General features: G+C 32.4%; 1 protein-coding gene across 1 annotated transcript in view; it reads right to left on the bottom strand.

Moving 5' to 3' along the window:
• Positions 1–3,036: 3,036 nt before the first annotated feature.
• Txnl1 (thioredoxin like 1) overlaps positions 3,037–19,934 on the bottom strand; it is a 32,291-nt gene continuing 15,393 nt past the window's right edge. The window contains exons 3-7 of the mRNA XM_048806584.1: positions 14,952–15,123; positions 13,163–13,232; positions 11,621–11,793; positions 8,668–8,772; positions 3,037–3,271 (exon numbers count right to left, since the gene is read on the bottom strand). Of these exons, the coding sequence (XP_048662541.1) occupies positions 3,242–3,271; positions 8,668–8,772; positions 11,621–11,793; positions 13,163–13,232; positions 14,952–15,123 (550 nt within the window). The 3' untranslated portion in view covers positions 3,037–3,241. The remainder of the gene's footprint in view (positions 3,272–8,667; positions 8,773–11,620; positions 11,794–13,162; positions 13,233–14,951; positions 15,124–19,934) is intronic.

Below are 19,934 nucleotides of genomic sequence, written 5' to 3'. Positions count from 1 at the left end.
ACTACCATATCATTCTTCCTCTACCTTACTGTTCCACAGTATTCCCTAATGTGGGCTCCTTCAGTTCATTCTGCCCCCTAAAAAACCCACTCTGGAAGCCTCCATTCATATTCCCACTGTATCTCCAAATAACTCAGTTCCCTATGTCTAGCCCCAAATCATTTCTGCCTGTGTGCCTACTAGACATCTCCACCTGAAGGCCAAAAATGTGTTTTACACATTGCCCGAGACCTTATATCCAAAATCATGTTCATCTTCCCCTCCAAACTTTGTTGCTTCCCCTAATAATTATTTCTCCACTCAATTGTACAAGTGAGAAACTTTGAAACTATCCTTGTCGACCCCACCTCACCCCCAATAAATTAAGGATAGTCCAATCTCTGTCACATGGCAAGAAGAGCCTCATATCATGGTTTCTACTTGTCTGCCAGCTTCATCTTTTTCCTCAACTCCTTGAATATTTTACACCTAATTCTCAATTTATGAACACACCACACACTTTTCCTTTCTTTGGCTAAATTCTCTTCCTTACCTTGCTTAACTGCAAGCATCTCAAGCAATTTCCTCCTGAAAATGTGTTCAACACTAACAATAACAGAGATCAAAGAAACCAGTTTGGTATTAGGCACAAAATCCTTGTATTACTGTTCATAGTCTAATAGGACAAATAAGACTAACAAATGATTGTAAGTTGTTGGATAAAAACCAAGATGGTATCACTGGATGGTGCTTTGACAGCAGAAGATGTGCACACGGTTGTTATGAGTGTTTGCTGTGTCTATTTTGCTTGGACTGAGTCTTGTAGATAAGTAGTAATTTGTCAGATGGACAAGTTAGGACAGAGGAAGGCATAAGATACCAGGGTATATTCCAGTAATTGCAAGTGGGATGCAGCATACAGAAGAAATGGGTGTTAGCCAGAGGCTGGCAGAGGGATCATTTTGAAAACCAGTATTACAGTATTAAATATTTTAGACATTAAAAGAAACATGGGAAGACCCTGTCTTTATTTATGACAGCCATAAATAAAAGACTATAGCCAAATGTACATTAACAACCATTCCTGCAAACACTGCAAAAACTTTGTCCTCAAATATTAGGACAAGGATGGCAGAGTTTTCAACTCACTTATTAACTGCTAATGAATTGCTAAGTGCTTGTCTCTAATACTACATTGAGACTGGCAACAACTTGAGGTTTAATGACAAAGAGGGCCAAAATGGATTATAAAGACTTATCACCGACATAAAGTATGGTATCCTGTGCTATTCTTGTCCTTAGCCATCTGCTGATGAACTTTGTACTGCAATTCTTCACTTTTGCTTCTGTTGGACAGGGTATTTCACTGTTGCTTCTCAATCAGATGTGTACCCCAATGTAAAATACAACAAGGTATGCAAACAAAATACTCATTTTGCTATATGTGACAAAACAAGCAATAAACAATATTGGTTTTCTAGAAAGTACTATCTAATGGGTAGCTTTGGTTGAAATGAGGGGTACCTTTGTCTCAAACGTTTATTCATCTAGAAAATTCAGTTATTTATAAATGTTATACACATATATAAATATACTATTTTAGGAGAAAACAGCATTTCATCTTGATATTTTAAATAAGGTCAGTTAAGCATGTTTATTTGTAATAGTAAAACTTCCCATAAGTGAAACACATTACAGTTACCTATAAACATTTTCACTATTTACAATTTGAATTATTATGGAATGTCTGTATATTGCAACCAACTGAGTTATAGAAAAGTCACATAAACAATATAAACCTGATGCCCAATCCTTTACAAATATGAAATCATTTTTATGGGTTTTTAAACTGTCAAGTATAAATAGGATGAGGTCAGTGATACTTAAGATGAGGCACTTTAACAATTACCCAAAAAGGTTAAGTATACAAAAATGTAAAACAAAATCCTTGGTATTAATCTTATCTCTAATTTCAGGCGTGATTAATCTGAGATGGTCTATATTAGGAGTGATATAAACTTTTATTTTTTGCCTTTCTGCCTCCACTTGACCCAAGGCAACAAAACTGTAAAATACATAAACTATAGACATCACCACACCACCAGGTACTGTACTCACATACAAATGAACTGAACATTAACTAGTAACACTTGGGTTTCAGAAAGTGACCACTTCAACATTAAAACTTCCACATAATTTTTCATAATCATATATAAACGTTAGCCTCCCAAGGGCAAACAGCATCTCTACCATACTTTTAGGCAAGACTGCCTTCAAATGCATTTGCTGAATCACACTTTATGTCTTGGTATTCTTAAAACATTAAGTTTTAAAAATACTTACTTAAAAATTAAATTTATCACTATTTTCCAGATTACAATTTTAAGATTAAAAAAAATAATAACAAAGAACAGATGCTATATTTAACCAACCTTTTGTTAAAGATCTTTTAAACACAAACATTTGACCAACTCATTTTCAACCTTAAATCATGTTGTCTACATACCTATGTTGCATGTTTTAGTAATTCGGATAATTACTGGTTTACAAAGAATTCCTATTGTTTCAAAATTTATTGTACTGTATTTTTCCCAGCTGTCTGAATTTGACATTCCTTTATTACTACAGAAAATGAGTATCAAAATTTAAAGTTTATGCAGAATGGATTAAAATTTGGCATGGAAAAGGATTTGGAGACCCATCAACTGTTTTAGGTAAGAGTAATTAAATCTCCTTAAGCCTGTTTATTTCTGGCAGTTTATAATTTGAATAATTTCTAGCCCAGATACCAAATACCCAAATATCTTTAAAAAAAAAAACAGGAGTCAATACTCATTTGAACATGGTTAGCTATTCCAAGTCCATTCTCAAAACTGAGTGCTCTATGTGCATGTGTATACCTGTACTCCTTGATTCCCTACAACAGTTTTGATCCTCTAAAAAGAGAAATTAGGCTTCAGTCAATATGCTACCAGACATTTAAGTCTCTTCTAAAATCAGAAGCTGGCTAATTTTAAAATAAAAGGAAAGAAGAAACACTTATGTAGACTGACAAAATTTAAGCTTGGCAAAAGTAGTGACTTTTATTTACAATTGCATGTATCAAGATTACAACAGAAAGACTAGTGATACCATCTGAACAAAAGCAATGATTTATTGGTAATGGCAATGAATGAAACATTGACAGTCTCTGGAGAGAATCAAGCAATTATCCAGGAGCTGCAAATCTGATTGCAATAGGTCTTCTGGTATCTTTTGTACCTTAGTGGCTTTCTCCTTTTTTGCCCACTACCTAGAAAAACAAAAATAAAAAGTTCATATTTGTAACTTACTGATTTAGAAATATGTGGGTATTTTTCAAAAATACTAATGTGGTAGGTATTTTTGCACCTGGTATTAATTTTTATTCTTGAATTTCTGCGCATGCAGTGTACTTTCACTGTGGAAGCAAACTGTGACACCCCTTCCCCAGGCCACAAGGAATTAAAAATTAAACACATGCAGGCTATTTTTGGTTTCCCACCCTGTTTTAAGAAAAAGTAATATAATTTACTCAAACAAGGTTGACAGTTTAGAGAAGTTAATAAAAAAAGATGATGCTATATGAGTAAAACACATTTGGCATACTATTTTTAGGCAATTAGAAATCAAATGTCGATCACAAAATAATCTAAAATTAAAAGAGTAGCTAAATTCATGTCTTCATGCCCAAGATGACAGGTTTCTAGACTTTTCCTTCAATATGAGACATGCAATGAAAACAGATTAAAAATGACTACTTTTTCCCAGTTTCAAAAATCAAACACACACACACATCTTGGTTGCTACAAATTACTATAACCAAACAAAGAATAAACTTTGTGTCTGTCAATGATTAGAAAACTCTTCTATTGTGGGTTTTAAAACATGTCCTGATTGGTATAAATTTAGCATCATAAAAATGTAAAGAAAAAACTTGCCAACCATTCTAGAAAACAAATTCTCTGTGGTAGAGTTCTAGGTTCTAATAGTAATTTACCTCAAATGTAGAGTTTATCATTAATTAATATATTCTCACAGACGAAATGCCTTTAAAGAAACCCACTTGCCAGATATTACATGTCATGTTTGTATAGAAAAAGACCTTATATATATTTATAAATGTAATTTTCATATTTTAAATCGAGTCTGTTCCAAGTCATAGTATATATACAAAGCAAAACTCATAAAGGTCATCAATACATGTCTGATCTAAAACAAAATAACTGGGTCAATGTCTTTCAAGAGAAGATTTTAAAATTCTTTCCACTAAATTCCCAATCACATAATGCTGTTAATGTAGTCAGTCTAAAAAAAAGCAGTCTTATTATTTTGAAGGAATTTTCTCTGATTAAAAAAAAGGTTAGAAAAGCTCAACAAGCCAGAAATATGATTAAAAAGATAGTGTCATAAACAAATGTAGATAAGAGTAAGAAAACTAGGATTAAAGAGACACTAACACTAGAAGGAAGGGGAGATGATACTATCTGTATCATAAATGAATTTAAGCTGATAAACACTGAAAGCATTATTGATCATTATATTATTTGGGAAATGCAAAACACTGAGCTATTAGATTAAGCAAAAGAAAACAAAAACAACTAATATTAAAAATTAAAAATTCAGCTGATGTGATACAGTTGAAGACGCAAATCTGCATACTGTTTCACAGGTTGATAACTCTCAACTTGCCAATATGTATTCTCTGTAAAAAAGAAAAAATTCAGCATTCCAATATGGATTTTTACCCCAAATATAAAGCTCTTTTATTATTCTTAAGTCTATATTAAACCTCAAACAAAAGTCTAGGTACATCAAAATTAGGTGTCAAAGACATTTATTCAGTAAAGAATCCACTGATCTTCTATGTTAATATTTCAGCCCCACCTATCATTCAGTCCGTAAGTCCTTCTACTGGCCTTAAGCTCACTTAGGTGGGCATAAACAGAGGATCACTACACAATCAATCAACAAAAAGACTTTGGGGCCAATGTTCCAATGAGAAAAGAAAAGCTATTATTCTCAACTAAAGCGTTGATATACTAGCTCAAGTATAACAGAATTTATATTTAAGTGGCTCTTTAAAAATAAAGCTTAAAAAATTTAGAAAAGATTAAAACATTATCCAACTAATTTAATCTAAAAACATTTATAACAACTTTAGTTTTATTTCAATATTACTTCTCAAAATGAAGAACAAAATTAAAAATGAAACAGTAGAAAGCAAAAACAAAAAGTTCAGTGAGCAACACAGTATGGTAATTAAATTAAAGCACCTAGTTGCAAGCCCAAAACAAAAAGGCCAATTGAGAAACATGGCTAGGATGAGATTTGAAGGAAGAGATGGTTGAGGAAATCTAGGTAACAAGAAGGCTGATCCAGATGACAGAAGCTGTAGAAATCTTGCAGCAACAATGGAGAGAATATGGGAAGGGTAAGAGCGGGTAGGTGCTAGATGAGCAGAGAAGCAAGGAGGGGAGTAGAGTGAGACAAGGTCAATCTGTATATTACTTCATTTTTAAAAAATCTTCTGGTTTTAGTTCATTTGAGTTGGATTAAAAAAGCTGAAAAATAAACAGATAGAAATGTTACAAAAATAGCTGATATGGTGAATGGCCAGTTTAGAAAATTCTATTTTTATTACAGTGATAAAAATCTGCTCAGCTTTTCACATGAGCCTCAATTCTGAAGAAGCAGAAGCCTCTACAATTTTCTCATTTTTATACACTTATATTTTAATATTAAAATAAAGCAATCTGTGTAAAGAGCATATTTTAGCAAAGAAAACATCTACTTCCAATTAAAATGGAAAGCTTTTCATGCTGCAACACAAAAGACACATTTACAACAAATAGCCAAAGTATATATCATATTTTGTGTATGATGCCTTTAAAAGCCTAAAGCAGACAAGTGGAAGATGTATTCTAGTCTATATATCTTAAATGTATAACCTCATAAAGTTGTGATAGCATGCAAGGTAGTCTAAGATTTCTATCCACATCCAAGATTCATCAGCATTACCTTAGCTTCTATCATCTTAGTGACATAAGGGGAACATCAGTGACATTTCTCTGAAAACTAAAATTATCTACAAATAACTCACACACATAAAAATGTAAACTGAAAATGCTAAACACTTCTTTATCATTCATTAAACCATTTTGTATAGTTTTTTTCACTACAAAGAGGATATCAAAACTTTCTTCCCTGTGCCTATAAAATACATGCCAAATCTATTTTAAATTTTAATTACAATGCATAATCTCTTTTAATTTCAGACTGACTGAAAAGTAAAGGGAAAGAAGAGTCATACTTGACTTGTCCTTGAATGACTCCTGCACCTTCCTATTTTCATGTCCAATTCTCTACTTTTTCACTCTTAAGTGCCCATTACTATCTTCTCCACCCAAATTCTATTTCTGAACTTTATTTCAAATCCCTCTTTCTTCATAAAGTATTTTCACACTTTCTCAGTGATTGTTTGGAAGAAAAATACATCAGGAGACTGAAAACATATAAGAATATTTTATGGAGGAAGAGACCCTTGAATAAAATTTTGATTAATTTTCCATATGTCTGAATTATCCTACAAGAAGATAATCTCTGTGTAGACAGGAATCATGATTGAACTAGCATAGTACTACAGGGTCAAAAAGTACTAAACTGCTTATTATTTCCTTCACTGAAATCCAAACTCATTTATAATTTTTAATAAGCATCTCCATACAAGGACCAAATAGACCGATTTCAATTAAACTTTAAACTCTCTAATTTTTTACTTCATTGAAGTTGTGGCTTCACATAATATAAAAACAATGAAATACTAGCTTACTTTTGAGGAATAACCCTACAAGACAATGAATGACTATATGCATAACAAATCTCATCCAGAAACTATTTTTTTTACAAGGAAATGTAATATAATATTAAGAATTAAGAAAAACCACTCTACATTCATCAGACTTTAAAAGGAAAGAGCTAAGAAGCGCAGAATATCTATGAAGGAGAAACCTAAGAGTATTCAAAGTACTCTCATAACAGTTATCAAAATGTGGCCCAGCCTGGGGTCCCTGATACTCTTTCAGAAAGTCTGTGAGGTCAAAACTACTTTCAGAATAAGGCTAAACAGTTATTTGCCTATTTAATTCTCATTCTCACAAGGATACAGAAGAGGTTTCCAAGGGTTACAAAAGACTGAATGCAGAAGCAGAAATGAGAATAAGAAAACTCTATTAGGAGGGTAGACAGTGAAGAAATTCAAAATAAATTATAAAATGCTCTTTCTTATTATTAAATTTGGTTTTCTTTTGGAAAAATATATTCATTTGAATTAAAATATATTATTTAATTAATATGATGAGTTTATTGGTTAGAAATAAATATTTTTTAAGTTTCCAGTTTTAACTTCTAACAGATAAAAATACTGCCTATATAAACAAAAGTTCTTGGTCTTTGATCATATTTCATAGCTTAAAGGGAATCTGAAACCAAAAAGTTTGAGACCTGCTACTCTACAACTTTATAACAACTTTAGTTTTATTCTACAGTAATTTAAACAATATCAAAAAGGTTAAATTGACCAATGACTGTTATAAACACAAATACTCTCAAGCAAAAGAAATCCAATCCCTGTGCTAACTAATGACAGCCCTCAAAAGGGAATTTTGGCAGTCAAAAAAGAGAAAAGACTAGGCTAGAAGTGATATGAGGAAGTATATAAAAACAAAAAGGCAGAGTTAGATACTTAGATAAACAATGATTAATGCAAATCAGAAAAAACTTTAATTAATGGCAAGCTGGCAAGAAGACAGAACGGTAACTATTTACAGGAGAAAAAAATGGAAGCCAAATACATGAGCTGAGGTGAAAAAGAGGAAACTAGATCCAAATTAATGGTAGGAAAAATAATGCTTACTGTAATAGGCCCCAGAAAAGAACAAAGCTAATGAAAAACTATGCAAGTCACAGTTAAAGCAAGTCCAATAGCATTTAACTCAAATAGGCAAAGCAGCAAAACAGGAAGCCCAAATGTCTTTGTTGCTCACACATTTCCCCAGGAAAACATTTCTCTTATAGTAAAAATGTAGATGATTAATCTCTGCTGCTTCTGATCTGGTATTATACATATCTTATAAATCCACACATGACAGATCTATGTACATAATTGTATAATTGTCCCGATAGCTTCCATAAGTTATAAGAAAGAGAGTAGTTAAAAAAACGACCAGTTAAGATATCTACTGCAGAGGTTTTCAGTTTTGTAAAAACAATAATTTTATTATGAGACCATGCAGTATTACATAATTCAATTACTTCTTCTGTACCTGAATTAAAATCAGATAAGCAGATACCCCCCACAAAACATTACAGCTCCAATTCCCCAACACATCTCATTCTTCAGGAATGCACAGCCCTAGGACAACTCTTTTTCTCATGTCCTAGTGTGGCTGCCAGATAACAGCCGCAAGAAACACTGTGACACATCTCCTGTGCTGCTACACTCCTTTTAGATGGATATTTCAAAATGTGATTAAACTGTTCTACTTTAACTTTATGAAATTCCAGGAAATACGATTTTGGGTCTTTATGGTCAAAAAAGTATGACTACTGATAAATATGAAATTATTCCTATAAAACTATATTCTTCTAATTACATTTAAACAAACTTACTCGTTTGAAGTCATTCATATTTGTTGCCTGGACTGGAGTACCAATAAAAGTAAAATACGAAATTCTTGTTGTTTCTTCTTCACCCTGATTAGACTGAACAAATATCTGCCAAAAATTAACAAAAAAAAATTATCACACTTATAATTATAATCTTTTTTTTTGATAAAGATGCTTTAGGTTTAATAGGTTTCCTTAGATTATTAATAAAAGTACCCTCCATTCTTTTTAAGGATTAATCTAAATTACATAACATTTAAACTAACACTCCTAAAGGTCTGTTAATTCCATTGTTTGCTCTGCTATTCTCACCTTCTCCAGGGGTATCATGGCAAGACACCCACATACACAATTTCATGGTAATTTAGTGTGATGGTATGGAGGAGTCATAATTAAATTCTTTACAGAGAATGTTGAAAGAGTATGAGATTCATGATTATAATAGGATAGACTGCTGTTGATTATTTTATTAAAATCATGGTTTGTCACTGAGGAAAATTCTGCAGTTATATTCTTTGTGATATTCATGCATCCATTCTATTCCTAGAATATTAAAAGAAAAAATAGTATTGGAAATCAGCTCCTAAAACTATACTATGCCCTCCATACTTTTAAGCTTCACATTTTGCATTTTAAAACTCTGCTCAGCATATGTTTTTGTTTCTGTAGTGCTGAAGATTAAACTCAGGGTCCTCACACATTCCAGGTAAACACTCTTGTCACTGTACTACATTCCCAGCCCTACTTGCCCCATCTTTAAAACACAATACTCTGGATACTGTCTACTTCAAAATACTGCCTTTCTTGATCTGGATGACATATTTCTTTCATTCCATGATAGTACTCATTTGCTGGATTTTATTGTTGTTTTTATAGGCAAACATAGATTGATTTCAAACTGAGTTTACCATCAATTTAAAGACTATTACCAGTACACAGCTTATTTATACATAATGTATTTGGTCTTTGAATATAGCATAATTATTTCTTGCTTTTAAAATTCATTTGCTTTCTTTGAATAGACTCCAATCAAAACTATTATTTTGATTCCAGTTTCATCAAAAAAAAAAAGTGGTAGGCATGTCTTTTGTGTCTTCATTTAAGTCATTAAAATTTTGATTAAGAGAGTACATAAAAAGTCTTGAACCTATTACAAGATAACTATCTTCAGTGACTCCCAATGACCAATTACTCCAGAATCTCTGAGTCAAAGGACTTTTTCCAATAAACAAATACCTCCTCCCCACTGCTATTGTTCTGCTTGATCATGTCTTCACATTATGACTATGTAAACTGTAATACTTTTTGAAAATATGCTTAAAAAAAATTCATACTTGGGGCTGGGGATGTGGCTCAAGCGGTAGTGTGCTCACCTGGCATGTGCGGGGCGCTGAGTTCGATCCTCAGCACCCCATAAAAATAAAATAAAGATGTGTGTCCACCGAAAACTAAAAATAAATATTAAAAATTCTCTCTCTCTTTAAAAAAAAAAAAAATCATACTAGAGCATTCTTCTTAAAAAAAAAAAAAGTGAACCCAAAGTGCTAGTCCTTTTAATTTTGAGACAGTGTCTTGCTGAGTTGTTAAAGACCTTGTACTTGCCATCCTTCTGCCTCAGCCTCCAGAGTTGCCAGGATTACAGGCCTGTGCTACTATGCCACTACAGTCTAATTTTTGCAGAGTTTGGTTTAAGTGTCGGCAAGTGAGCCAATGAAATTTGAGAAAAGGATGAAGAGGGGGATTGTCTAGTCATTTCTTGCTGCTAAAACAAAAGACTGGGTAATTTATAAAGAACATATGCTTAATGCTCTCAGTTACAGAGGCAGGAAAATCCAAAATCAAGATACTAACAGCTTTGTTGTCTAGTGAGGATCTAGTCTATACCTCCAAGTTGACACCTTGTTATTGCATCTCACAGAGGGAAGGAACAAGTGTTCCCACAAAGTAGAAGATACAGAAAAGCAAAAAACTATAAGCATTCTTCCAATGAACCAGAACAGAATTAATCCATTAAATCTAGCATACCAGACTGATAAATTTGTCATAAATTTATCATAAATGGTATGCCTAGTTCTCAATGACCTTGTGCTGGTTTCTTTCTTTTTCTAAATATCCTTCTGCTTTCATTTCTAACCTCCTCTCCTCTGAAGGATGGGGAGGGACTGGTGGAAGTGAATGTGGTGGGTTTTAATACTAAATTCTCAAAAGCAATTAACAACTGCTAAAAAGCATCTGAACTTTTGTAACAGGCATGCATGTTCTTTAAAATCAACATTTAGAATATATCACTTAAAATTATCTCGGGTACTATATAATATTCAGCTATACCTTAGGTCATTTTATAAAATGTAAGATAATGTTTTCAAATCGATATTTTTAGACAGAGAGTGGTGCACACCTGTAATTCCAGCAACTTGAGAGGTTGAGGCAGGAGGATTGATTGAAAGTTTGAGGTCAGCCTGGGCAGTTTAGCAAGATTGTGTCTCAAAATTAAAAATATAAAGGATATGGCTCAGTGGTAAAGTACCCTGTGTTCAATTCCCAGTAACCCCACTCAAAAAAAACAAAAAAGTTATTTTTACTGATACCATGACCACCACACTATTAAAATTCTGTATTCTAGAAAAGTAAATAGGATTCTAGAATTATATTATAACTCATTACCAGGTTAAGAAAGATAAAGCACAAATTTAAGTATAAATGTTGTAGAATAAACTTTTTAACAGAAGTTGATGTATATATGCACACATAATTAAACTGACAAACCCACAAATATTTAAAACTCAACCTGTCCTTCCTCTTTAGGGTACATAGTTACATTAAAAAGAAGAAATTTTATTAACCCATTTTTACTCATTTCAAATTGCTGGACAAACAATACTTTAAAGGATCATTTAAATCATCTAGCATTGTTACCACAAACCCATTAAATATATCTCACTGAAATACTACTTACAGTTACACTGTTAACATTCTGAAACTTAACATAACGAAGTGGAACAATGCCATCTTCTTTGATATCATCCTCTGTCAGTTCCAGAGCTTGAGTTGGTTCACTTCTTTCTGCCTCTTCAAAATCCATAGATCGGGGTAGGTTGATAAAAATTTTTACATATTTAGGACCCTGACCTATAAAATGGTAGAATAAAGTAAAATGCTAAAAATTATGAACATACTATACTTTCTTTTATCAGTATACTCACAATATACATAGACACACACACACACAAACGGGCACATGCATCTATGCACATACCCACATGCACATTTATTAGAACTCCACCATCACGAGTTATATAAGTCTGAGTATTTTGACAATCCCTCCCTCCCCAGTACATATTTACTGGTACCTTCTTGGCACAGCTAGCACTACTACAGTAAATATTAGGGATATAAGATTAAAATACACACATGAATGTGCATATATGTGTACACATACAAGTCAGTGTCCTTAACTACAAAAGACATGCTATGATAAAAGTAACAGCACTAATGAGGAGGTATAAGGAAGGTAGCAATGGATTCTGACAGTATATGCAGGTTAACAAATCTTCATAAAAGAAACAGCATTTGAGGTAGGTCTTGAGTTACCAACAAGTGATACATTTTGTCATTTAGGAGTAAAGTATTATCAAGTGATACCATTTAGCCAAAAGGGAATGAATCATAAAAAGTGTCAAATTTCACCTTAAGGACTAGATTGGAATGTGCTCATAGTAAGATCACAAGTGGGTCTTAATCTTTTTAACTTTAGGGTACAACTTAAGGTCCATATTTTGTGGCCAACTAAGGAATATTAAGATACATTTCTACAATATATACTTATATAAATATTCATAATAAAAGTATAATTTTATGAATGACAAATTATTAACATTCGAAAATTTAGAATAATACATGATAAGGAAATGCTATCTAATAAATGGGGGCCTTGGCTATTTCTCCCAATCAAGTAAACAAATCAACCAACCAACCTTAGATCCCCATTTCCCTAGGTTCCCCCTTCCCCAACTCAAAAAAAAAAAAAAAATCAGTAATAGAAAAAAAAGGAAAGGGTGGGCAAGGAAAATGCTTTATTTTACAAAAGTGAAACAGCAAGTCTATACAACTACGTCAATGTACACAGACACTATTGACAGGGCACAAATAGGAAGATCTGAAGCCAAATTTTAGGAAGGGTTTAAAATCAATCTCATCTAGTTTTGACTCTAAAAAACAGCTGCTAAGAATATAAAGTTGGAAAGAAGGGTTCAGTAGTTTGTACACTAACGGGAAACAAATTTTAAAATAAAAGTTTAGAAATAAAAGTTCTATTTATTTATAATTCCAATTCCTAATAATTCCACATTTTTTGTCTATTCATTTATATTCTTCCAAAAACAATTCCACTCTTTCCCAAGACAAGGAATATCTATCTCAATGTAATAAAAAGTTTTAAATATGTGCTAGGAAGTCTAGGAAAGCAGGTTAATTTGAAGAAAAGCTGTCCTTTACTCACCATTATCTGGCCCTTGAAATTTCATGGAATAAAGTTTAACAGGTTGATTGAATGCCACAGTAATAAGTAGCTGTGGGGAAAATAGTTTCATTATAAAAGGGCTCTTGAACACCTTGAATACACAAAATACCTAAGCAGAATAAAAATAACAGACACAGAAAACACCAAGTTCATCTAACAAAACCTATGCAATATGGAAAATCAGTAAGTTGAAAGAAACTTGATTAGATTGACATTTGAGAAATACCACCATAAATTATTTATGTAAGTGAATGGTGAAAAAAAAAATTAATGACGTAAATTTACTAAAATTATGCATTAGAACCTATGGTCTTGTAAACTAAAAACTGGCAGGCAATTTACTTCCCAACAAATCAAACAAAATCCACCCCCAAATTAAAATAAAATTTAAACTACACATGTTAATATGTAGTATACAGCTTTTATGGGATGATAATTTAGAGGCAATGAATAGATTACACAGAGAAACTAGCCCTTATATGGACTCCTACCCCAAACTCAAAAGAAAGAATAGGGCTCAAGGACTAGGGCATGTACTTGGCATGCATGAGACCCTGAGTCCAATCCCCAGAACAGAACTTCTATAGCTCAACAGTATACCTTCAAACTTCCATCTTAAAGTTATTTAACTAAATCTGGAAGGCCACATAAGAGAACTAGGGTACAAAACACTGCCAGGATGCCTATGTCTCAGAATGTGTGAGTCATTCATTCAACACTCTTTCCAGCCATAATTGTTTTTGACGTAAGTACCTATGTTTCTAACCTGTAAGAAAGATTTCAGGGAGGCTGTAGGCAGTCCTGCTAATATATATCATGTTACTGTACCATTCACGAGGAACAAAATATGAATGACACTCTCAAAGCTATAATAAGGTGTCCCTCATTAATGAAAGGTTTATATTTAAGATTTGAATTTATAATTTCAGAATCATTTTGTGGTCTAAGAAAATGACTAGGCCAATTCCTTTGGTTATACCAACACTTTTTAAATTTTATCCATAATAATGTATCAAAAAATAGAAAGCATTACAAGTTTAGAGAACTGAGCTACAAATGAAAGAAGGATAAGAGACCAAAAAGCCAGAAACACATTAAGCCAGCAAGATATCTTCTTGAAGCCAGTGAACAATCATGTAATACTTTAAACACAGAGAAATATGCAGATCTGTACTTCAAAAAAATAACTTTTGTGAGCATATACAAGATGAACTAGAATGAGGACAAATCAGAGACAATGGCATAGAAAGTAAAGAAAATAATACCCAGGTGAAGTTAAAAAATGGCCCAATGAAGGTTGTTGTGTCCTACTTCTTCTGGATGAGGGTGTTGCAGGGAAGCAAAGAAAAAAACCAGTACAGGTTTATATGCGGAAATGAGGAGCTAGCCACATAGGGAGTGTTCATCTAATTAGTCTCTATTCCTCAGACACAAACTCATCTGTGTGGGAAAAATGTATAGAAGGGAAATGAAGGATTAAAAAAAGGACGAAAGAGCGGTGATGTCCCAACTGAACAGTGGGAGCAATCCAAGAGTTCTCCAATTTTTCTTAATAAGTCTGGCAGCTTATACAGAAGAAAAAAGTGAATCTGGATGGTCAAAGGATCAGAGTCAAAGAAACTAAAAGCTATAAAAAGGAAAGGAAGAACTGATCATCTGGAGAGGGGAGAGAGAGAGAGAGAGATGAACCACGAGATGGGAACATGATAAAGAAATAAATAGTAGGGATAAATAGTGACAATCCCTATACCTTCAGTCAAGCAATTACCTGTTCATCACAGTCAGATTCCAAGAAGGTCATGTCTTTTCGTAAACAGTTGTCAAAACCATGTTCATCGCTTTCATTGAGACATTCACAACCAGCCTTGTTAATAAAAGGCATTAAATCCATCTGAAAAAAATTGAAATCAAAACTTAAAAAGTATTTGCATTTGGTAGAAATATGTTAAAATTTTAAATCTCTGATTCTTTCTAGACTAAGCAATCTTAAAGAAAACATTTGTTGTAAATAGTTACTAAAGCTTTTATAATGGTCTTTTTATTTGAATTTCTGATTGAGAGCTACCATTAATTATTAAAGCCAAATGTGGGTTTTCAACTAAGTAAGATCTCAGAAACTAAGTCTTTAACACTAGAATTATAAAATAATTGACTTACACTTTTTAAATAACTGCTTTACAGTAGAGATTATACAAATTAAAATACCTGTGAGATCCAAAGAAAGTCTATCTTCCTATTAAACCCTGGACTCTTTAAACCTACACCTATAAAAAGTTAATTCTAGAATAAGTAATAAATAGGGACTTAATAATATTTTTATTATAGAAAATTTTCAATGTACAGAAATAGAATATAATGAACTTCACGTATCTATCATTTCCAGCTATAAAAATCACCAAGTCATGGCAACTCGTTTCACCTCTACCCCACCCCGACAACTTACATGGCCTCCCAATTATTTTGAAGCAAATCCTAGAAATCTTTTCATTTCATTCTTGAACATTTCAGTATTTCTGAAGAGATAAATATTTCTAAGAGATAAGTACTATATAAAAACACATTAATATCATTACCGCCACTAAACCCATAATAATACTTTAGTATTAAGTATCAGTTTTATAATTTCCTGGGCTGTTTATAAAATATTCTAGAATTGAAGTATTAAACTCAGAATATAGATTCCAAAAAGTATAAACATGGTCTTTGGTTAATGTCTCTTAAGTCTCTTTTAATCTATAGTCATTAAGCCTGTAGATCTCTTACTACAATGTATTCTGCTGCTTGGTTCCTGTGGTGTCAGTAACCATATTCCTGTCTCATGGATATTATGTTGACCAACACTTTCATATTTCCACCACAACACCAAAGAGTTGAATGCTTGAAATAAACCCAATTTTGTTCACGATAGTATTTTAAAATTCTACTAATAGATTAAAAGTTTGATTTTTGTTTACCAACATTTAAAATTTTTACAATACTCATCACTGAAGCTGATCTGTGGCTTTTCTTTTTGTCATATACTTTACTAGATTCTGGGATATTATATTTACTTCAAGAAGAAATTTGAAAGTTTTCTCTTTACCGTCTTAAAAAACAGTTGTAACATCAGATTACCTGATTTTTAAAGATTTGGAAACATTCATTTGTGAAGTTATATGGACCTTTATAGAAGAGCTATTTTACTGTTTCCTTTATTTCTCTATGCTAATTGGTCTATTTAGGTGTTCTGTTAAATAGTGGAGCTGGTTTTGGTAAACTATGCCTTTTTAGATATGTATCCATTTCACTTACCACAAGAACTATTTTTAAAGTTTACCAAGTAGTATAGATTATCAATCACTTGTTCAGCTTTCCATCACAAAGGACTTTCTTCATATTGTGAGTTTGAGTGTGTATGAATACATATTTGAAAGACTACATACATATAAATGTGTATTTATACATATATATACTATATAGTTTTGAAAAACTGAAAAAATATTTTTCATAGATTAAATAAAAATCAAAATGATAGTAATTCACTTGTATAAATCCCTATTTATTCATCAAATACCCTAAATGCTTTCAAGGTCAAAATGTTATATTAAATGTTTTACTCAGGGTAACATAGCCAATTCAAAAAGATGGTAAGAAGAAAAGGAAGGCTACAGAGCAAAGTTTTACCATAGTAAAATTATTCTGAACTTCATGAACATTTGTCTTGAAAGGGTAGTCCTGGCAAAATCTTTTAAATGCTGTCCATATCTACCTACATACCACTAGGATTAAAACCCTACATATGAAGACAACGTTGCAATCATACTTTTAATATCTTAATGGTGAACATTAACTAAATGAGTAAATCATTTAATATAACTTTTATTTTGATTTACTGTGGGGTACACACAAAAAAAATACCACATGTAAATACTTGCTTTAGGGCTGAGGATGTGGCTCAATCGTACAGTGCTATGCTTAGCATACATGGGGCACTGGGTTTGATCCGCAGAACAAAAAAAAAAAAAGTAAACACCTGCACTGAAGTGTTTTCTTATATAATACTACAAGATATAATTATACTAGCACTTATGACATAACTGCAAAATGATACTCTAAAAATATGCAATAAAAAAGAAATATCTAACTATATGATCAACTTGCCAATAATGAGGACATATAAGAAAATCATATAAATTCAGATTATGGAATAGTCTAGCTACATGTGACAATTTAAAATTAGATAAAATTAAAAATTCATTTACTCAGTCACATAAATGAATGTTAGATCTACCCATGTGCCTAGTAGTTTCCATATTATTAGAATGATGTTGATTTAGAATTTTAAAATATAGTCATGAAAGGAAAAAACGACAGGGAAAGGTTTCTAGACTGAAGAACACCAGAGAAATAACAAATGCAATCCATGATCTTTAATTTGATCCTAGATTGGGAAAAAGGACATTTTGGGGATTATTAAGGAAATATGAATGTAAGAAATTAGAGATGTTGGGTCAATATTAAATGTATTAGAAGTAATTATGGTACCATGGTTATACAGGAAAATGTGCTTGTCCTTAGTAGCTACATATTAAAATATTAAGAGATGAACCATCAAGCTTTCTATAACTTAACTTATACAGAATTCTGCAAAAACTGAAAGTGGGCAGTGAGGTAACACACAGGAAAGTCATACAAACCTTTCTATATTTTTGGCTCAACAAAGGTTTGTCTACTTACTACATAAATTAGGGTTACATAAATTTGATTTCATTTTGACGACTATGACAAATTTGTATGTCAAAATCCCTGAACAAGTTAAGTAATCAAAAGTTCCACAGTACTGAAATACACTAATATACCTAAAGATTCAGAACACAAGGCAGCACAAGCTCCATTCAAAAGTGCCTAGCATTCGAACTTCTGAAGAGAGGAAGACCTAGCAGAGAGCATGAAGGGGATTATCTGAAGCTATACTGTCTACTACCTACTCTTTTAGCAAATGCAAGAAAAACAAGATACAATGCTTTAAATTTTTCCCAACCTTAAAAACCAATTTTAAGAACTAAAAGTCTTTTTCAGAAAAACATTTTCTTATATCTAATTAAGAATCTATTAAGATTTTTAGCTTTTGGGTATCATACTTATATCTTTGCAATATCTCCATACCCCAAAAGAGACACATGTAATTTCTCTTAAAAATTATAGTGAATTATATTTGTTCAGTCAGTTTTTAAAGAAATTCCTCATATCCTTTTAACTCTGGCACCTGTAAAATTAAGTTTCAAAATAGCTGGGGAGGTAGCTCAGTTGTTAATGCACTGGCCTAACATGTACAAAGTTCTGGGTTCAATCCCCAATACCACATATAATAAATAATTAAGCACCACATGTAATAAATACTTAAATAAATGTTTTTTGAAAAGTTTCACAATAGAATTATAAAACCAATAACTGCAAAGCTTCTGAGTCTTAGAGCATAATGATTAAAACTCTTTAATCCAAGAAACCCACATTTTTATCAAAAAACTACTTAAGATACAGGTTTTCATTCAGTGACAATTATCCCTATTAATTGTCTATTTGTATGGTAAGAATATTCCTAGGAACATATTACTAGCTTTAAATATTTAATAAACTTATAGGACCTAAATAGTTCAAAACTTTAATGTCCTGAGTGATACCTGATAGAAAAAATATGCATACATTTTAATAGCTTTGCACATTTTGTATACAATATTTGCATGAAAACTAAATTTTTATTCCTTAAAACTCATTCCACCACCCCCTACCTTAGATCCTACCTGAGACCAAAACACTGATATCACACTTGGTTGATGTAAACAAGTATCACTGTAGCTAAATAGCAGGACTGTCATATTCTTAAGACTTTTTTCATGCAAACACACTGAGCAATAAAGGAAAAAATAATCATATAAAAATACAAACACAACAGTTTACAAGTTAAGTGATTTCCAAAATTTTTTAAACAGTGTCACTGAAACCAAGTTCAACAGGCTACAACCTTCTGTTAAGCATTTACTAAAAAGGGCTTACAAATGTAAACATGTACCTCTTGCAGAATTACCTGAAACACAATCCCCAAAATGAAAGCATCAAAAGAATTAAGACCTCTCTTCTAACTTAAAACTGCCAGCTAACAAAGAAGCTGGCCTAATCTCATTTACACTAACCAATCCTTTATACTTTTTACTTCTGATTCTAATTTGCTCCTTTCTAACTGTTGTGTAAGATGTTTTACAGAACATGGACTCTGAGATACCACAAATTCTGCCCTAGGGATGATCCCAAGCTGTATAAAACTAAAAGTCTCAGGCCAAGATAATGTTAGATAAAGGACATGAGCTACAAGGACTAAAATAAAAAATGAGAGGTGCTGATGATGAAATCAAAATATATTGTTAGACTATTTAACTTTGCTAGAGATAAAACCTCTGTAACGTGGATCAGGATAGTAACAGTTGCCTAAGTTGTTTTTCAGGAACTTGGAGGCAGCTTTTATCTAGCTTAGACCAGTTTAAACCACTGAGCCTTCACTTGGTCCGGTGCAACTGTCCAACAGGTGATTTATTTCTCTGTCCTGAGATCACATTAACTTCTCTACTTTCCAAACATACACACTTTAGAAAGCCACAAAGTTACCTACACTTTTTCTCAAGTCTTAGACCACCCTGCTTGCTTGTTTGCTTTTCTTTCTTTCTCTTTCTCTCTCTCTCTCTCTCTCTCTCTCTCTCTCTCTCTCTCTCTCTCTCTC

The sequence above is a fragment of the Marmota marmota genome, unplaced genomic scaffold, assembly GCF_001458135.2.
Source record: "Marmota marmota marmota unplaced genomic scaffold, marMar, whole genome shotgun sequence".
In the NCBI taxonomy this organism is placed as follows: Eukaryota; Metazoa; Chordata; class Mammalia; order Rodentia; family Sciuridae; genus Marmota; species Marmota marmota.
Note: the sequence above shows the minus strand (reverse complement) of the source record. Positions and strands in the feature narration are given on the sequence as shown.